Source organism: Diabrotica undecimpunctata, chromosome 2, assembly GCF_040954645.1.
Source record: "Diabrotica undecimpunctata isolate CICGRU chromosome 2, icDiaUnde3, whole genome shotgun sequence".
Taxonomy (NCBI): domain Eukaryota; kingdom Metazoa; phylum Arthropoda; class Insecta; order Coleoptera; family Chrysomelidae; genus Diabrotica; species Diabrotica undecimpunctata.
In genome coordinates this window covers 96,435,399-96,455,454 of record NC_092804.1, presented here as the reverse complement: position 1 = coordinate 96,455,454, position 20,056 = coordinate 96,435,399, and the positions used below count along the sequence as shown (strand labels likewise).

At 31.1% G+C, this 20,056-nt stretch overlaps 1 protein-coding gene across 1 annotated transcript; it reads left to right on the top strand.

Annotated features, from left to right (window-relative positions):
* Positions 1 to 14,387: 14,387 nt before the first annotated feature.
* On the top strand, positions 14,388 to 17,588 carry LOC140434741 (uncharacterized). The gene is made up of 3 exons (XM_072523230.1): positions 14,388 to 14,750; positions 16,204 to 16,418; positions 17,101 to 17,588. Exons 1-3 carry the CDS (start codon positions 14,668 to 14,670, stop codon positions 17,295 to 17,297), a joined length of 495 nt encoding a protein of 164 aa, XP_072379331.1. The 5' UTR covers positions 14,388 to 14,667; the 3' UTR covers positions 17,298 to 17,588.
* Positions 17,589 to 20,056: the final 2,468 nt, after the last annotated feature.

Sequence of the window (20,056 nt, the reverse complement as noted above, 5' to 3'; positions counted from 1 at the left end):
TTTATTTACCAACTAAACGTTGTTTGGAAGAAATGACTGGAAACATTGTTTGTAAACCTGGATTAACTCAGACCTCTGTATTTAATGCTATTCAGTTTAAAGTTAAGACTATGTCAGAATTGGATAAACATTGTAGTATATGCATTTATGAAGTTGTGCTTAAGTCAAATCTTTATTTTCATTTTAGTTGTGATGAAATTGTTGGATTCCAAAACATGGAGAAAGAAAAAAATCAGTCTGTAGTTGCATAAAACTGTACAGTTATTATGGAAAGAGGACTGTTTCAGAATTGGAAACAGCCAATTGCTTATTTTTTTAATTCAACCTGTGACGCGAACGACTTCACTAAAGTTCTCACTGAATGTGTTACCAAATTATCAGAATCTGGTTTACATGGTCACATTCTACTAACTGATTTAGGGTCAAACTTTATAAAGCTTTCCAGAAAATTAAATGTCACTGCTTAAGCTTATTTATTTTTTGATCCTCCACATCTACAAAAATCACCTAGAAATAACTACCGACGCGCATATTCAACCAACAAACTTTCAAAAAATGAAAGTGAAGTTAGCTACTCAAGTTTTAAATGGAACAGTTGCAAGCGGTATGCAGACTTACATAGTACCCCTAGTAACACTACCCCTTCATGCTGCAGGTATTATTGAAATGATTAATAAATTTTGATATATTCAGTTCCACCAATATATGTCACCACATAAATTTAAAAATGTTTTTTTAAGATTTGGATTATCTTTATTTATTTATCTTCATGATAAAAAGTTTCTATAAATGACCAAGATGTTTTTTTGTCATCAAAATAAAAAACATTATTAATTAAGTTATTTCTAGTGGCTTTAATTAAATGACATGGATCAAATATATAAATAATTTTTTGTCCATTGACATCAAATTCTGAGTTAGCTGGAGAAATCCCCAGTAATTTACTCAATTTTAGAAAATTTGATCCCATATCAGTAACAAGACAATTCACATATAAACCTGATTGAAATAGTTTAGAAATACATTCTTTTATAATAGGAAGAAGGTGATTTGCTTCAAAGGTACTGTTTACAAAGAAATATGCTAGTTGTTGTTTCCAATTTGAATATAAGCCTCGAACCATTATCACAAGTACATTTTGTGCAATTATTGATTCCTTTTTCCCATTTCCTATATCATATAGACCAACAATCTCATCACGACCTGTATCAAAAAATAAATTACTTTTAATAGACATTTCATCAATACAAATACTACAGTGCTTGTCCTGATCTAACATTGTGTTCACTTTTAACTTTAGGGCATCAAATATTTGGTCATTATTCAAACCAGGTTTACAGACCAAATTTTCAGTAATTTTTTGAAGACTTCGTTTTGAGGGCAAATACAATATTCTTTCCATAAAAGCATAGGCTCTTGGGCCCAAAAAATATAGTGTTAATGCAAATTGTTTATATTCATCAGAATACCTTCTACTTTTTGGACATTTAGTTTTTAAAATTGCTTGAGCTTTCACTATTTGTGCTAGGGATTTGTTTAAAAATTTGTCACACATTTGAAAAAAAATTTTTAAAGATTTATTGTCTTCCTTCTGTTTGGAAGACGCATATGCTTTCTTTGCACTTGCACGCAATTTTTTTATTTTTAATCTTAGCTTCTTTTTCCTGGGTGTACCTCCTGACAACTTGGAGGGGGTTTGTGTTTCAGCTGTGAAACATTCTGGAGTATGGGGCCTAGGTGGGCTAGACACTTCCTGCCTATTAACATCTGAAATATAAAAATATATTTAATAACCAAATAACATATAAACGTTCAAAGTAGATATGTTAATGCTTATTAGTGATTAGTTGAATGCATAATACAGTTGTAGGAACAATAAATAAAATTACCTGTTAACAGAAACTCTTCCATCAAAGTATCAGTTATACTATGGTTATCATCAATTGGATTTTTAATGGCAACTGGCTGCACAATATCTATTTCTGTTATACCTAAAACCACAACATAAATATTACTCAGTATGTAACCATAAGATATATGTTCTTAATAAGGCTGATAAAAGATCATTAAATTTCACAATTCCAGATCTTGTTTATACCTATTATGAAAAACAACAAACAACTTTGTATATAGTTGTAAGTAGATACTGATTTTTATATGACTTTTATAATAAAGCACTATAATTGTGAATAAATAAAAAGTATCTACCTTCCAGCCTTATGACTTTCTTTAATGGTTCGTCTGTGTGTTTTGAATACTGAAGAGTATGTGAAAAAATCGTTGGATGCGCTTGTTGAAATAATCTCTTCCTTGTGTTTCCTTTGTACATGTACACCGGTTCGAAATGTTTCTCGCACATTTTATAATTTGTATGCAATTTAACATGTTTGGAAAGCAGATCATACCTATTGGCCGCTTTCAGCCATAATTCAGCTCTAAAAAAAAGTGTATTTAACTAAAATATAAACATTCAGACAACATTTGTAATACGTTTGAATTTAAAATTTAATTTGTTTACCTGCTACGATCAGTCGGTATTGAAAAGAGACTAATTCCTTCACCAGTTTTCGATGGGCACCCATGAACAACACAATAAAATCCTCCCTTTGGTGCAGCCATCACAATAAGTTTATTTCACAAATATATTAAATTAACTAACTAACTAAATCAATTATACTAACTATTAAAAAACAAACACCAAACACTTCTCAATACATAAACAAACAAGACATCAAAACTACATAAAACATGGCGGATTTCGCACATGCGCAAAGAAATTTGGATTGCGAAAAAGCCCCCCGTTTCGCTTCTGGTTGTGATTAGTATTCTGTGATTCTGTGATTGTACCATGGGTCCCGTATTCTCGCTATATAATCGGGTGCCCGAAAGATTTCCGCTCAAGGTTGAAGGTATGTTTACCAGAACAGCGGCGTGCTCATTTATATTTTAATGACAATAATTATTTTTTTTAATTAAAATTAAATATTTATAATATTTTTTTGTTCTCGTCTATAAGATAAAAAATTATTTTTATAATGTTTGTAAAGTACATTACCAGAATTTTAATCATTTTACCAATAGGAAATATTGAAGTTTTGCCTAAAGATTAAAAATTCTAATTTTTTAAATTGTATTAAGGACTATTAATTATTATTTAGTGTGAAGGAAATTTTGATATATAAATCTAATCAGTTTTGCATTTCCATTAAGAGTTGGAGTCTATTTAGAGAGTCGAAAGATGGCTGGAAGTCTATAAATAGTAAGGAAAAATTATATCACTTTTAAATCAGCTGTATTAGGAAGTGAATGGCATCTATGGGTGATTTTCTTTTTCTAAAGCCGGGTTGATATTGCTCTAGTGTATTTTCGGTAATTTATCTATTTCCCAATATGCTTGACAACATATTGTATATGGTCTATGTGGTGTTCAGTAACATGATTCCTCTGTAGTTACTTATATCTTTCTGTCTCCTGTTTTTAATATCCTTATTAGATGACCCTTTCTCCACTCCATCGGTATATTTTTTGAGTTCCCTATATTTTTACTAGTTTAAGAATCCGGTGCATCAGTTCGTCTCCTCCATTTTTTATTAATTCATATCTCATTTAATTCATGTTTCATCCGTTCCTGGTGTTTTTCACTGTTGCAATAATTTCTTTGTATGTAGCAAATATTGAAGTTTATATTAGGGAATTAGGAAGGAAATTAATAGGTTACTTGAGTGCAAACAAACAACAAACTTTTGAATTCTAATTTTGTATTTTGTTGTAATGAATTAAATACAAACAAAAAAACATCAAATCGATTATAAATTTTTAACAAAAACCATACAAAAGAAATAATCATAAAACATTTTGCAAAATAATTAGTAGTTTAATTAAGGCATTAATGCACACAACTTAATAAATACTGTTTCATTTATTTTCTAAAACACACAATATGTTGTATATAAAGATACAATATGTTATAAATAAGTTGTATACCAAAGGCATTGATAACTGTAATGGTGGAGTGCATATACAAAATAGGACAAGATAATGTCCTGCCTAAATCGCACAGGCCGATCAGTCTTACATCATTTTTGTTGAAGGCAATAGAAAAAATTCTTGATAGGCATATTAAGGAAAGACACTTGGGGAATCATTTTCTCAATGGCAACCAGCATGCATATATAGAAGGAAATCAACAGAAACATCAGTGGACGAAGTAGTTCAGAAAATCGGTCACTCAAATTAATAATGGAGAGAAGATACAGAAGGCACATTTAATAATGCCCTGTCAAATAGATCCACTATCACTGTGTGTAACTGGATCAAAGCAATGCTGGAAAATATGTTGTTGAATGAGTAGAAGATTCTCACAGAGGTGCAAGGAGAGATTTTGTTCAAAACAGCTAAGGGGTGCCCACAGGGGGAGTGTTTTCTCCCCTCTTCTGGTCACTCCTGGTGGATCACTTGATGTCGCTTCTTGACGCACACGGAGGAAGAAGTACATGCCTAAAGTAAATTCATTTAACAGAAAAGTAGCGGTCAACAAAGGCATGCACATAACACGCGAAACCCGATGTTTATATAATTGTACAGGGTTGTATTAAGATTCTAGCAGCCTATACCATCTGAATTTGAAATGAATTAATTTATAATTTTTAGGATTACTGTTAAAATAATAGTAATCAATGATTAATCTTTCAAAGAAGTATACTTAAATAATATTTTTAACTGTCATTCACACATCATTAGTTAATTCTGTTGTTAATCAAAAGGCAAAAAATAGAAAGTTGTTTTTATACATTTTACGCTTTAAATCCAATATTTGGAAATAATATTATCATTAATGATATAAAAAGAGACCTCTTCTTGTGTAAAAGTTCGGGAAAATACTTTTACATAATTATAGGGTAGATAGACTTATACATTTAACATTACATTAACATTAATAAATAAAATTTATTAAGTCGACGTTTCGATATCGATTTAACATTTATTTGTGTCAGCAGAAACGAATGTATATTTAGAAGAATTGTGACATCACTATTTTTGACTTGCCGGTTATGTCGAAGATGGTTCGAGATATCAAAATGCCGCTTTCAGATTTTGATTCAGGAGACAAAACTATATATGAATCCATAGATAGATCGTCCCCAAACTATTGCATAGGCGACAACGCACAAACGAACATACTTTGCGGATGTAAAACGAAAGTTTTTCTTTGAAAATGATGAAAAAAACTTTTTACTATTACATATAAGTAATATCGAATTACGAAAAATAAGTACTGGAAAAGTAGATAGGTACAATGAGTAAAATGGGTTACAGTTTTTCATTTTTAAAATATTCCATTTTGTTTATGTAATTTCGAATTATTTCGTATCTTTTATTTATCATTGCTACTCATTTCCACATCAAAAGCTAGATCCACCTTCAACCGGATGGGGGCCTTCTTCAAGAGCCACAACCTCTCTCTTGGTATAAAAGTAAGAATGCTGCGATGCTACCTACGTCTTCTCTGTTCTTTTTATGGTGTTGAATCGTGGACCTTGAACGAAGATATGTGCAGAAAATTGGAAGCATTTGAGATGTGGCTATATCGGAGAATACTTAAAATCCCGTGGACTGACCGAGTCACCAATGAGGAGGTCCTCAGAAGAATGATGAAGAACCGAGAGGTACTGACCACCATCAAATCTCGAAAGTTACAGTACTTTGGACACATTATGCGAAATGAATCCACATCCGGACTGTATATAGTTTAAAAACTTGTGGAAGATGGAAAATCACATATTATGCAGTAGGATGTCCTTTTTTTGTTTTTTGTTGTTTTTGTCACATGTTCTTACAAGGTTAAGACCAAAAGGTCTTTATTTTGTAAGACCTTTTATTTACATACATATATAATGATCAACATATCACCTCACTACAATGATAGTGTCAAAAGGAAAAGATGAAGACAGACAGTACCCTGGATGTAAGCGGAAAACTTCTTATTGGCGATGTCTATATTATTGTTTTTTAACAAAACAAACTCTTTGCTGGGCCTGAGGATGAGGCAAATATTGTAAGCCTCGAAACCGATCGCTTCTGTAAAACTTTGAAAGTAAATATTAGATTGTGAGTATTGACCTTTTTAATATATTTGTTCAATTATAGACTCACACTTGCAACCCTTCTATCATCATAATAATTATTATAATACAGTCAAAATAATATTAAATTTACTTACTTCAGTTGAGAGAAAACAGCAAACACCTTAAAAATGTTCACAGTTCTAAGTTTATTTAAATACCACTATAATTATAAACCAACACTATAAATATACCAGCACACATATATAGAGCTATTAAAAGTAAAAATTATATTTATATAATTCAACAGACATAAATATGATTCGTAAGGATTACTGAATCCATATCTGTTAAAACTGCAAATTATGCGTCTTTGTTTAGAGGCTTAGATTGTCGTTACTTGTGAGTTTCTACTTGTTACTTTTGATACGCTTTTGTATATAATCAGTTACAGTATAAGTGTTTTTGTAACAAGTAGATACCTCTTTAGCATCTCTAGATACTTGGAATGAATATATCACGCGTCCCTAGTTTGTTTATTCTACTTTTCTGTTAGGCGAATATGGTATAGAGGGATGATCTAGTAATTATGGTAAGAGGAAAATATGGTAATTTTCTATCCAGCACACTCCAAAGAACATTAAATATCCTTAGAAGGTAGCATGACATGGAAAAATTCTCTATCAATCTTAGTAAAACATCTAGGAGTAATATTAGATGTACAGCTTACATGTAACGCCCAGTTGGAAAGAATAACCAACAAAGCAAAGGTTTCACTTTCCACATGTCGAAGAATATGTGGGAAAACATGGGGTTTGAAACCCAAACCGATGTACTGGCTATATATGACTACAGCCAGACTTATGATTACGTATGACGCACTTATATGGTAGTTTAAATAAAAACAAAAGACCACCAAATAGAAGCTGAATAAGCTTCAACGACAAGCATGCTTAATCATAACACGAGCCATGTTGACTACCCCAACTGCCTCATGGAGGTCATGCTTGATCTCTCTTCATTACATATGTATATGGATGGAGAAGGATGCGAAGATAAGGTGGATAAGATGTCAGGAAGCAGGGCAAAAGGATACCTGGATCAAATCTGGAGAGATAATTAAAAATTACCTAGATTTGGAAATAGTACCAGATACAATGCAACCTAAATATAATTTCTCAAAGTCGTTTACCATCCTCTTTATAGGGAGGTACAAAAGGGATTTAAATAAAACAAATCTCATAATGGCAGATCAATGCTGGTATACAGACGGCTTTATCCTGACAGTAGTCTTGCGATTTCTCCCACATAGAAATTGTTGCATTCACAGGGTATTTTATAAATGCAGTTCTTTGATCTCCCTTGTACCTTGTTAGGTTTGGTTTTGACAGGATAGATTTCAGTGTATTGGTTGTTTTGATATACTTATTAACTATCTATACTAACTAACTATATTACTAAATCTTGTTCATGAAGAAACATTAGACATCCTTGAAAAAATGGGTGGACCAACTGAACTTTTTATAAGGCGGTATTATAAGAACAAAAAGAAGGCTTAACAATAAAATATTTTGTAGAATTCAAGGCATTTGCTCTTACAGTCCATTTTTATTCGCCTTCTGCATATAATTATGTTAGAAGGACATTTTAATAAATGCTTTCCTCATACTAGAACACTCAGTAGGTGGTTTCAGAGTGTTGATGGTGAACCTGGATTCAATAAAGAATTTGATGTTCTTCGTTTAAAATCTATGAACTTTGAAGCACCATTTGTATGTAGTAGTATTATGAATGAAATGCACATCCATCAACAAGAGTGGGTTCCCGAAGGAAATAAATGTTACGGATACATTGATTTTGGCACAGGATCAACTGTATAAACATTAAGGAAAACAGCGCTGGCTTTTGTTATGCTTAATGTTATTAAGGTTGTAAGTTTAACTTTTGATGGTGCTCCAGTGAATTTGAAAATGGGTTAACGGTTAGGTTGTAATTTGAACCATATACCTTAAAAACTACATTTAAACACCCTTGTACAAATACCAACATTGTCCAGCATCGTAATAATTCTGATATCCATTTGATTAAATTGTTTGGGAATACTATAGGTGAGAAGTATGATCATGTGGATAGTAATAATGACATTTTAGCATGGATATATTTTAAAGAATTAAACAACTTGCAATAGAATGAACGTTTTCATTTAGCTAATAAATTGCGAAGCCAACATATTCATTTTCATAAACAAAAAATGAAATTAAACTTTGCTTCTCAATTATTTAGTAAAAATGTTTCAACTGCATTTGACAGTACATGTGTCAATGTACAATTGAGACACATAGCAGTCGAGACACATATTTCGAAATAAAAAAAAAATCCTATAAAACCTATTGCAACTAGGAAACAAAAAGCCATTGTGTTTAAATAATTTTAGAAATAAAGGCTTTTAAAAACAGCCAATCACTATAAGTAATTTAAAACCACATATAACTGGTAATTCAATTTTAAATTCTGAGAGATAAAAAGGATTTTTAGATTTTAAAATATATATCGCAAGTTTGAAAATTTTTGTCCAGGCTTTAATTATAAGCGAAATTTTAAAATTCTTGCCATTTTATAAATGCGCTTTTAACATTTTATAATGTACTATTCCGCTTGTCCCGTTCATTAGGGATGGTACAAGCTATAGTTGTACATGTTTGTATTTATATGTGGTTAAAAATAAATAATTAATAAAACATATATTCAATAAATAAATTTAAAAACTCGAACATCGAAGTAAAAAACTTCTGTTGTAAGTGGTATATTTAATTAAAAAATTAAATTAAAAATCCAAATGAATTATAATAAAGTTCAGAACGTTTTCGGACTAATCAGTCCATCTTCAGTGAATCTAAAAAGCAAGTAATTCCACTCAGTTAAGAAAAACGTTAAGGTAAAATTATAACTGTCAAATGCAAAAATGCGTTTAGATTACTTACTTTTGGAGTACTTGCGTAACTAAACGCAAAGCAAAAATAGTAGATGGGTTTACATTAAAGAAAACATACTTAAAAGTATTAAATTATACGGCAAAATGCCGATGCAATTGAATTACTAACTGGGAATCATCAGTGTTGATTAACTTCCCGCTATGGGATTTTAACTTCCCGCTATGGGATTTTACCATCGACTTTCGTAGAATTGAATTGACAACTAGGATATAACATGTGTTTTTTGTTTGACTTTCGGATTTACAATACCATTTTTCTACGACTGTTATGAATTAGGCGGACGTACAAACTTCGCATGGGCGGTTGCCACGTCTGTCTTTAAATACAAATAAAACTGTTTTTAACAATAAGTCCCTACTCGAAGTAAAATATTTCTACATTTCTACATTCTTTGCCTACTAACTTGAGATTCCGGAAGTAATAAATTAAAGGTAAAAAGTAAAAAAATAGTTATAAAAGAAACTACAACTACATACATCAACTACATATAGGTTACTGAAACCTAAAAAAACAGATACAACAAAGAAGTGTAACGATACGGAATAGAGCTTTAAATAAGGTGGGCATAAAAATAAACAAGGTAAAATCAATAGTGATTTTACCTTGTGTGGAATGATCTTTTCTATTCATGTCTAAACAGTATCCTTTTAGTCAGCAAACTTCTCATACGATTCTGCCTATCTACATCTAATTTTTTTTGGCTTCATGATGAAGTCTTAGCGTGAAATACTTTTTTAAAATTAAATTTAATAATTGAATGCAATGATTGTTGAGTAGTTCACTGTCATAAATGTGATCACCAAAACTATCCATGATGTCACGAGGCAAATTATTCATTGTGGCGTTTATTAATTTATTTAATAAATTTTTTGAACTACTTTCAATTTTGTTTATATACATTCTAAAATTTTTCTCTGCCTCCTTGCATATTTTTATAACTAAATTCGAAGCATTAGTTAAATTTTTATATTGTTTTACTAACTGTAATTTTGAAAATGTTTCTTCACTTTCTAATATTATTATGCATTTTGTACATTTAATGATTTTTTTTAAATTTCTAACTATAAAGCCAGAAATATATACTTTATATTATTACATCTTCTACATAAACACTTAAATTTAAAACATATTTTTGAAAATAGTCATGCTCATAAAAAATTGTTGTCTTTTGTGTAAAATCTTCTGAATTTTCTTCTATGTTTCCTAAACTAGTAATAGGTCGTGCAGATGTTGCGGTTAAAATGCCAACATTATTTATATTTTTAACATTCCCTGTATTTTAACATTCCCTGTATTAGGTCCTGATATTTCTGTGTGAATAAGCAATCTTTTAAAAGCTGCCTCAAATTGTCGGGCAGTTGGATTATTGTTATAACCCCCTTTACCCCTTACAGCCCCAAAAAATAATTCTAAATGGTCTTGCGACAGTTTGTAAGAAAGTAAATATTTTAAATATTTTTTTTCTTTAACCAAAAGATTAAATAATCCTTTCAAACTTGCGATATTTGAAATGAAACCCAAAAAACCCACTTTTCTTTGTGAAGATATGATACTTATATCATTTAATTTTAAATCACATATATACCTCTCAGCCATTTTTAAATATTCAAAAGTTTCCTTCTCATTATTAATATTTAAAGAATTTTTAAACGAGTATTTAGAATAATATGTCATACTATTAAATATATCAAATAAATTATTAAAAATCATGATAAATTCCGAAGTAGCTTCTGAATTTTTAAATTGACTTAAGTTTTTTTCTTTGTTACAATATGTCAAAGCGTCTGCCACACTTTTACTTAGGGTTTGAACAGCTAAGTTTACCCTCATCTTTTCCTGTCCCCATCTCAAATGCCGATACCTCAATTTATTGGCAGAATGTAATTTTTCATCATATTGCAAGTCAACAAGATTTTTTAAATACTGCCATTCAATTTTTTCATTTTTTACGTTACTCAAAACAAATGTACCCATACAATTACGAACCAACTTAATCATGTGGCACGCATCTAAAAATATAAAAACTTTCTCCTTAGTTATTGGATGTAGAAAAAAAGGCTCAATATTTGTTGCAGATATTTTAGCACCTAAAGCATTGGCCATTGATAAATTGTTGGCAGCACCATCAAAAGTTAATGAATAGACTTTTATGCCTGAATCATAAATAAAATTTAAACAAAGATTTACTAAGGATGCTTTTTCTGATCCACAAAAACTGTCAATTAAAAAATATGCAACTGGCACTTTAAAATTGTCATTTAAGGCTACTAACATAAACACCAGTGCCTCTTTTGCTTCTGGTACATTATCAGATTCTATATCTGTACCAAAATCTACATAGCCAGTAAATTTTTTTCCATCCCATTCCACTTGCTTACGAATAGACATTTCATCCAGCACTAAATTACACACAAGTGTTTTATTTTGCTTCCCTGCTTCTTCAACTTTGTTTTTCAAAGCATTTAAAGCTTCTTTGGAAAATCCAGGTGCACCATCAACAGTTTGGTACCATTTTGTTATGGTTGATGGGTGTGGTAATGAATTATTAAAAGCTCTTCTTACAAACTCATAGGCTTTTGCTGAATAAAAATTTAAAGTCAGTGCAAATGACCTTAATTCTGGAGAATATTTGGCACATTTGGCACCCTTTAAAAATCGTTGAAACAATGCTTTGGCTGATTCTGGTAAAGAGGCCTAAAACAATAAAAAAATAATTATAAAAATAAAATATAATAATAATTTAATTTTATACAGAAGTAAAACACTTAACATTTGTATGTAGGTATAAAACATTTAATTTAAAACTTTTTTAAAAAGTGTTGTATCAAAATTGACACAGGTAAATTATATGATGTTTTCGACCTCATTCAGATCATCCTCAGTGCCTGCTTTTGTAATTGAAAACACTAAAAAAATAGCTGTGACATCAATATATGGTTTTACATGTTTCAAAATTTAAATTCTAATGTGACCATATGTGGATGACATTGGATAAAGATTTAATACTTAAAGAGCAACATGCTTCTTTGCTCGACTTGAACATGTGATTCTTGTCAGTTAAAACGACAAATACCAACTGGCTGAGGTGACAGGAAATATAATTCAAGAAGAATTATATCTTCACAGTGTTAGCTTCAATTACAAAAGAAGGCACTGAGGATGATCTGAACGAGATTGAAAACGTCACATTATGCACCTGTGTAAATTTTGATGACACTTTTTAAAAATGTTTTAAATTAAATATTTTATACCTACATACAAATGTGAAGTGTTTTGCTTCTGTATAAGTTTTTTAAACAATGGTATACAGCCAACTACTGGGAGTTTCCCATTAATTTTTTAATTTAATTTTGTTCTTTATGGAATATGTGAAAGAAAACTTACCAACAACACAGATTCAGCATTTTCTGTAACATACAGTTTTTCTTTTAATGATTTCACCAATGCGTTTAATGTTGTTGCTCGTTGTTTCCATCTTTTGGTAGATTTTCTTAGGGTGTCAATTTGTGTATTTTTTTTTTGTTATATACATGTCTACTGATTCCATGTACCTTTTTCTTTTTCTTGAGCAGTCCAAGTCCGACATGGAAAAATCCCCCACATAATGCTTCCTAAAAATAAAATGATTAATGAAAGAAAAATTGCTTATTCAAGGATATAATAATGCAAACGAAAAATTAAATAATTTTACCTCTTGTTAATTTTTTTAGCTACTAATTCTCTATCTGCAGCACGCCCTTCGATATTTTCCTTGCCCAAGAATTCATCAGTTTCTGAGGCAGACAAAGTTCGTTCACTGCTAGCAGTTTGTGTTGTTGAGCTGCTGGATATTTGCCTGAAAAAATATTTAATACACTTTGAATGTAACACATTGCAAATATAAATTTGAATTTGAATAAGCTTAAAATATGATTAACCTGTATACAGTTGGTTTAGAATTATTACATACCTTCCAGTAAGAAATTCTTTAGTTTCGAAATTTAAATTGTGGCTGTCTGATGGACTAGGACAAGCTTTAGTTCCTACCACCTCTTTAACATCTTTAGAAGACCTGTATGCAAAGAGAACACAATATAGAAGAAACCATAAACAGAAAATTTATATAAATATTAAATACCAATGTAAAAATTTAATAAAAGAATTACCCACCTTGGTATAGCTAATGGTTTTGCATTTTCTTTTAGATGAACAAAGCCAGATTTCGTGATAAGATCATTTGGATCAAAATGATCACAACAAATACGTGACCATCTGGAAAGCTTGTTTTTATTTAATTGTAATATGTTTATCCAAATTTCTTTTTTTTCTTCCCCAAAAGGAAATCTATAAAAAAAAAATTAGTAAGAAAAATTCTATGCAATGATTTTAATAAAAAAAAACAAAAAATCTAATGGAAATTGTTAGTATTCAGTATAATGCATAATAATTTATTTATTTATTAAATAAATAACAACTATAACGCCTCCACTGGCCACATAACCTAATATTTATAAAACATACATATAAAAAATAACTTACTTGAAAAGTGATAACGTTTCGCTCTTCGAACTTCCGCGACCACAGACAAGACACTTAAATGGCATTTTACTAAAATAGTAGGTAAATGACTCTTAAAAATTTAAAATAAAATTTGCTTGTCACATAAAATATGTAAACACACAAAATGTTTACGATTATTCTATGGCATGGTACAATGAATACACATGTGTATTCATTGTACCATGACCATGATTCTATGGTAATGCTTCGTAAGAAATCATGAACTTCGTGCAACTTCGTATCAAAACAATAAACAATAACAAAGGTATTTCATGTTGCGGACACTTTTTAAAGCGTTCACCGAGTCTATATATTATACGTCATTGGCTCTTTCCTTATTTAAGAAATCAAATTTAGTTGGGTTATGTTATTGCTGATGTTATTGTTTGTCCCAAGTGTCACATGAAAGATTATTTGTATTTGCATTGAAGTTTTTAACAATTGTTTCACATTTTAGACTATTATTGTTATTATTTAATTAAAACTTTATTGTGTTCTAGTGTTAAAAAAGTATTTTAAGTGTATTATGTATTAATATTATGAAATATTAATATTATGTAATATAATAAATAAATAGATAAATTAGAACCCCTACACCACTGTATGATTATTGTGAAGTGTCATGAAATTTAAATTCGGCGCATTCGCATTTCCAGATATGTCCGCCATCAGAGGCCACTTTTTTGGTCTCCTTTTCATAACGATTAGATTCCCTCTTTTGTCTTTTTGCTCGATGGTATGGGGTGGTATGGGATGGTATGGACACTCGACAGGCGGGAAAAACTACGCGCATCATTTAGCGCAGGCCATATCGCCATATTGAAAACAGACCAAACGCTAGTGACATCCGACTGGTATTAATGTGACGTGTAGTCATCTGCCGTGAGTCGTGATTTGTTTGTTTATTTCTGTGTCGTTTTATTTTTCGTTTAATTAAGTCTAAAAATAGTTCTTTTCAGAACTAAATTGTATTATCAAATTTCAACTTCGTATATTATGTACGTACTAATATACGTAGGTATATATTAGTTATATTAGTTTTGTGGTTTCCAAGAGATATTTGTAATTTCATTATGCCTGGAGACCATTGTGTTGTGAACACTTGCAAAAATTCACGTTCGAAGACGGGAGTTACGTTTCCCAAGGATCCTCAAAGGTATGTATTTCTTTTGTCAATATCCGTAACTAATAAACGTAAATTACAAGTTTAAATGATTTAAGACTGGTTCATTTTTGAAGATCCCTAGATCCCTACTTTTTGTACCTCTACAACTATTAAAATAATTTTTTTTTTTTTTTTTTTTTTTTTTTTTTTTTTTTTTTTTTTTTTTTTTTTTTTTTTTTTAGAATTAACGTGTCTCAACATCTTAGGTCATTGACACGGGAGCAAAGGTTTACAATAGTACTTACAAAGTTATGATACAAAGTTTACAATTGTGAAGAATAAAAATATTATGTAAATTATATTTTGTTAAACAATTGAGAAGTCTTTAAAAAGTCTATTAGGCTCTTGAGTCGGCTTGAACAGTTCAGAAGTTCTTCTAGACTATGGGTTATATTGTTGGCAATGCGGGTGGCCTGGTAGTGCTGACATTCTGTGAGGATATGTTTGACAGTGATAGGAATATCGTTGCAGTGAGAGCATAACTGTTGGTCTGTAGAGGACATAAGATGACCGTGTGTCAAACGTGTGTGTCCTATTCTCAATCTTCGTATTGCTATCTTTTCTTTTCTGTTCAGAGATGCTAGGGATAAATAGCTGTAAACATTAGGTTGTATTTCTCTGAGCTTTGTGTTTTTGGTGATCCAAAGTTTCTGCCACTTGTCTTGGATATTCCTTTTGAATTTTGATTTTAAGTCTTCTTGGAGCTGTATGTTGTAGACAGGTAGGTTGGATGTAGATGCTTCTTTTGCAGCGCTGTCAGCCATCTCATTTCCTTGGATGCCGATATGAGAAGGCACCCATATTATTGTTATTGAAGTCCCTCGGGAAGTGAGGAGATGGATCGATTCTAATATTTTTTGTACTAAATGATGTTGATTGTAAATATTTTTTAACGAATGAATTGCGGATAAGGAATCGGTACACAGAGCTACACTTTGATGATTGTCAAAAGGGAACTCGAGAGCTTTTGAAATACTAAAGAGTTCTCCTGAAAATACGCTACATTCGTTTGATATTCGGTATTGTCGCAGCACTGTATCAACTGTAGTGACAGAACAGCCAACTCCATCTGCGTTTCGGGATGCATCGGTATAAAGCACCTTATCATAGTGGGATGTATTCACAATATCTTTGAAAGCTTGTCGAAAAAAGATATTATTTGTTAGTTGCTTATTAAATTTACAGAGAGAAGTGTTTATAAAAGGAGGTGTTCTAGACCATGGCGGGGATTCTGATTTTATAGATGCAATCGTTTGAGATAATTTTGTGTCTTGGCACAAGGGTTGTAGGATCTGTGGGATTAAAAAATAATATTTGTGTACTTACAAATTTGCTAAATTTTGTAATCTATAATGATTAAGTTTTCGCGTAGTAATATTTTTTATCCATTTTATCTAGTCAATTGTCAATAATTTTCAAATTCTTTAAAATATATTTGTTTCAGGGCAGAAACTTGGGCACGAGCTGCTGGACGGGAGGATTTATATGTAAAGCTTACAGCTTTTCATAAAAGTTATCAACTTTGTCATCTACATTTTGATGACAATTGTTTCTTAAATTATCTCCGTAACAGGCTTAAGCCTACTGCAGTTCCTACCATTTTTTCATGTATGCAGGGATCCTCAGACAATCACCGTGATCATTCATATTCACTTTTAGGTAAGTCATTTTCTATTAGTGTTTTTTGGTAAATACTTATCTATTATTTTTAAAACTTCACTGTCCAAATGGTAATAGCTACGAAGAGTCTCCAAGTCCAATGTTATTTTAATATTAAATATCATGACCTACTCTTGAATCACATTTGAATCATGAATGGATTATATATAATCCATTTAGCATATAACCACGCTATTTGAATCATATGTGATTCATTGGACAGTGAAGTTTTAAATATGTTGGTTATCCCAAAAAGATATTTATTTTTAATATCAGATATTAATGTTTCATGATAAGACATCAAGTGCAAAACGTTATTAAAATTAAAAGGAGGTTTCTAAACTATTGAAACCTATGTTTCAATTTTAAATAGTGTTCCTTATCTTATTATATATCAAAGTTAAGAATGCTCTACAGGTTATACATGGTTATTTAGTCTGTTTGATCCACTCTATGTATAATCCTATTTTTAAAAAACAGTTAAAAATAAAAGTTATTAAAAGTTATATGAATTTTAATACTAGTAGTAAACATTCAGAGGATTCATTCATAACAACTGATAGAATTAGCACTCTTTTTCCAAAAGAAATATACAATACATTATAACATTTCTAAATTGGACTTTTTTTCTATTATTACAAGAGTATTGACTTATGTATAATACATTTTTTTCTGTTTACAGATAATGTAGACAAATCAACTTCACCACTCTCAGAATTTTCTCCAACATTGAGCACTCAAACACCTTTACTTATATCTTCCCATACTCCAAGGAAGGAAGTTCTCAGATCAAAAGTAAAGGAATTGAGAAATGAACATTATCGTTTGTCCCAAAAAATAAATGAACTTGAGAATCAAGTTATAAAATATTTCAAATAAATCTATAAAAAATAAATTAATCGTTTGGAGCAATAAATAGATTTTTTTACTACTAACATGAAAAATTACTATTATTTATTTAATTACTACAAGAAGTAAATTTTCTCTCTGTAGGTAAACAGTATTTACTTTTTTACCTAGGTAAATAATGCAAAATAAGTGTTAGTATAGTGTCATGTAGTTGTTTTGATTTGTTGATTTACTTCTAATAAAAGTATTACAATGCCTTTAACTTCTTTTGCCAACACTGTTCACAATAGTGAAGTAAATATTCCCTCAGAGAACTCTGTTACAGGAAATGCAGAAATACATAATGGCTTGTAACAATTGCCCAATTAATTATAATTTTAACCAAATTTCCATGTTCCAAGTCTGTTTAAATACATGTTCATGTTCCAAATATTACAAATAATAGCTTTTTTATAATTGTTTGTTTTTCAATTTTTGTTGTTTAGAATAAATTAAGCTTACATTAAGAATAAGCTAATATATAAATGTTAGTAGCAAAAAAATACTATACAGTTGTGGTAATCTGAAAACTGTATATAGCACGCATAATTAGTGCGAAAAGAACAGTATGAGGTTGTTCTACTAGCAAAGAGAAGCCGAATATAGTATGAAACTAGTACCGACATACGAGCTTGTTTTTAACACCCATTAGATTGAATTGTAGTTTTGTTAAAGTGACATTCAGTTTTGATAAGGGAAACGTCAAATATATGTCTATTTTTTCATTAGTAATGAAATCACAATCAATCTAGGTTTTATCACAAGAAATTCTCGAGATATTTCGGTACCCACATATAGAATTTTATATCTTACTTTTATTTGTGGCATCCTGTCTTATGCTTCTAGAGAATGGTCACCATACTATTTTAACCATATTTACACCCTCGAAAAAATTCAAAATAAGTTTCTCCGGATTTGTGCTTATAGTTTAAACTTAAAGAATTTGTCTTTAGTTGAACTAAGGTCAAGACTAAATATCAGTTCCTTAGAAAATTATAGAACTAAAATGCGATCTAGTCTTTCTCTATAAACTACTTAATCATACAACTGACTGTTCTGATTTATTAGGTCCTATCATTTTTAGATGTAGCACTAGAATTCTTAAAGAAATGTCTTTGTTCTCTATAAAACACTATACACCAAATTCCCATATCAGAATTCAGATACTGGGAAATAACTTTAGTCAATCTTATGATCTGCTGGATATTTCTTTCTTTCTATATATTTAGGGATTCTACAGTATTCACTGCCTTCCCTCGCTCAACCGTTTCCATCTCTCTCTGTTGTTCCATTCTCCATCGTTTAGTCCTCTCTTACTCATGGCGTCGTCTACTTCGTTCCTCCAGGATTTTCGGGGTCGTCCTCTTTTCCTCCTTCCTATGGGGCTTATCTATTCGGTTATTCTTTTTATCCATCTGCTGTAGCTAGCTTACATGTCCATACCACTTTAGTCTTTTTTGTTCTATATATGTTAGTATGTCTGTTTCTATTGATGTTCTTTGCTTTATTTCGTCATTACTTCTATCCATTCTTGTTACTCTGCAGCATCTTCGCAGGCATTCCATCTCTGTTGCTATTATCTTACTGCTGTTTTTCTTGTTTATGATCCAATTTTCGGCCCCATATGTCATAATACTTCGCACTAATGTTTTATAAATCTGCGTTTTTGTCTTCATATTTAGGTGTCTATCCCACCATTCTGAGTTAAGTTGTCGGATTGCTGTTCTTGTTTGTCCTAATCTTTGTGTAATTTCTTCCTCTGTTGTTGCCTTTTTCGTGATTATAAACCCCACGTATTTGAATTTATCCTTTCCTTTGATTGTTACGTTGTCATCAATCTGTAGATCTTCTATGTCTTCTTCACTTGTAGATAGGTACTCTGTTTTCGCGAGGTTAATATCTAGGCCAGCCTTGGTATATTCTTCTTGTAGTTTCTTCATCATGTAGCTGAGGTCGTCTTGGTCTTGTGCAATCACTACTTGATCGTCTGCAAAACTTAACGTATATAGGTATTCGTTCCGTACCGGTACTCCCATGCCTTCGCATTTTCTTTTCCATGTAGTCAAGGCTTTCTCTAAGTATATTTTGAATAGGGTTGGAGATGTGGAACAACCCTGCAGGAGCCCTTTTGTTGTGGTGAAGTCTCCTATGATTCTTGTTCCCATTTTAATGGACACTTTATTTTCTTTATACAGAGCTTTTGTAGCTTCTATGAGTTCCGTCTGTATTTCTAATTTGTACATTGCCTCCCATAGTTCTGACCTTGGTACAGAGTCATACGCCTTTCTCAGATCCACAAATGCTAAGTGTATATCTATTTTTTGCTTTTTTCTTTTCCAACAGTTGTTCCAGTGTGTATATGTGGTCTATGCATGATCTTCCTGCCGTGAAGCCTGCCTGATCCTCCCCGATTTTGCCTTTTATCGCTTGCTCTATCTTTTCTCGCAGTATCTTCCCATATAATCTTCCTATTGATGATATTACGCTTATTCCTCTGTAGTTTTCGCATCGTTTTCTATCTCCTTTCTTAAATATAGATGTCATATATGGGAGCTGTTCTCCGTTTATGGCTTTCTGAAATATCCATTGTATCATCCGGTGTAATTTTTTTGATCCGTATTTTATAAGCTCAGGTGAGATGCCTCCAGGTCCCGGTGCTTTCTTATTTTTGATTGCTTTTATGGCCGTTCTCATTTCCCTATCTGTTATTTCTATTTCTTGTTGTGGGAATCTGCTTCGTCTTTGCCTGT